The 775-nt window shown below is 42.7% G+C and overlaps 1 protein-coding gene across 1 annotated transcript; it reads left to right on the forward strand.

The window, feature by feature from the left end:
* Positions 1–7: 7 nt before the first annotated feature.
* LOC109954275 (cytochrome P450 3A30-like) lies at positions 8–761 on the forward strand (the record flags this gene model as incomplete). The annotated part of the gene is made up of 3 exons (XM_020589653.1): positions 8–149; positions 232–298; positions 374–761. Coding segments are annotated over 3 exons (385 nt in total), but the record flags the coding sequence as incomplete, so codon positions are not given.
* Positions 762–775: the final 14 nt, after the last annotated feature.

Below are 775 nucleotides of genomic sequence, written 5' to 3' on the forward strand. Positions count from 1 at the left end.
CTGCTGTCTGCTTAATTCCAGCTTTCTTCCCCTTCCTGGGTCCTATATTAGGGAAGATGGAATTTTCCCTTTTCCCTAAATCTGTGACAGACTTCTTTTATGCTGCACTGCAGAAGATCAAGTCTAATCGTGAGAACAGCAAGCAACCGGTATGGCTGTTGCTGTCTTTATATGGATAAATATTTGTATCAACAGATTCAGAAATATAATCCAGGCTGTTCATACTTTCAGAGTCGAGTGGATTTCCTTCAGCTGATGATTGACTCCCAGAAGCACAATGGAGTAGAACAGAATAAAGGTGATAAAACACATAGCTACACATCTACACACATGAAAGATGAGCTGTTCTCTTAGCTTCTTGCCATCTCCTCAGGTTTGAGTGATCATGAGATCCTTTCTCAAGCCATGATTTTCCTCTTTGCTGGATATGAAACAACCAGCAGCACTCTGTGTTTCATGGCTTACAATCTGGCAACAAACCCTCACGTCATGAAACGGCTGCAAGAGGAGGTTGACTCTACCTTCCCTAACAAGGTAAGTGTGGAGTGAGGAGAGTACAACGATCAAGGAAGCAGGGAGGTAACCAAGTAATTAATTTAAAGCTGTACTCTGACTCTCCCTGGGGAGTTTCTCCAGGACCATTTGCATTATCACACTGGACATATCGTGGCACCTAGCTCTGACAAACACGCTGACCTTGGATACCTTTTACCTTGTTATGGCTAATGTGTTAGCAAACCGTTGAAAAATTGCAACAGACGTGGACCAATATTAA

Source organism: Monopterus albus, unplaced genomic scaffold (genome assembly GCF_001952655.1).
Source record: "Monopterus albus unplaced genomic scaffold, M_albus_1.0 scaffold5371.1, whole genome shotgun sequence".
NCBI lineage: Eukaryota > Metazoa > Chordata > Actinopteri > Synbranchiformes > Synbranchidae > Monopterus > Monopterus albus.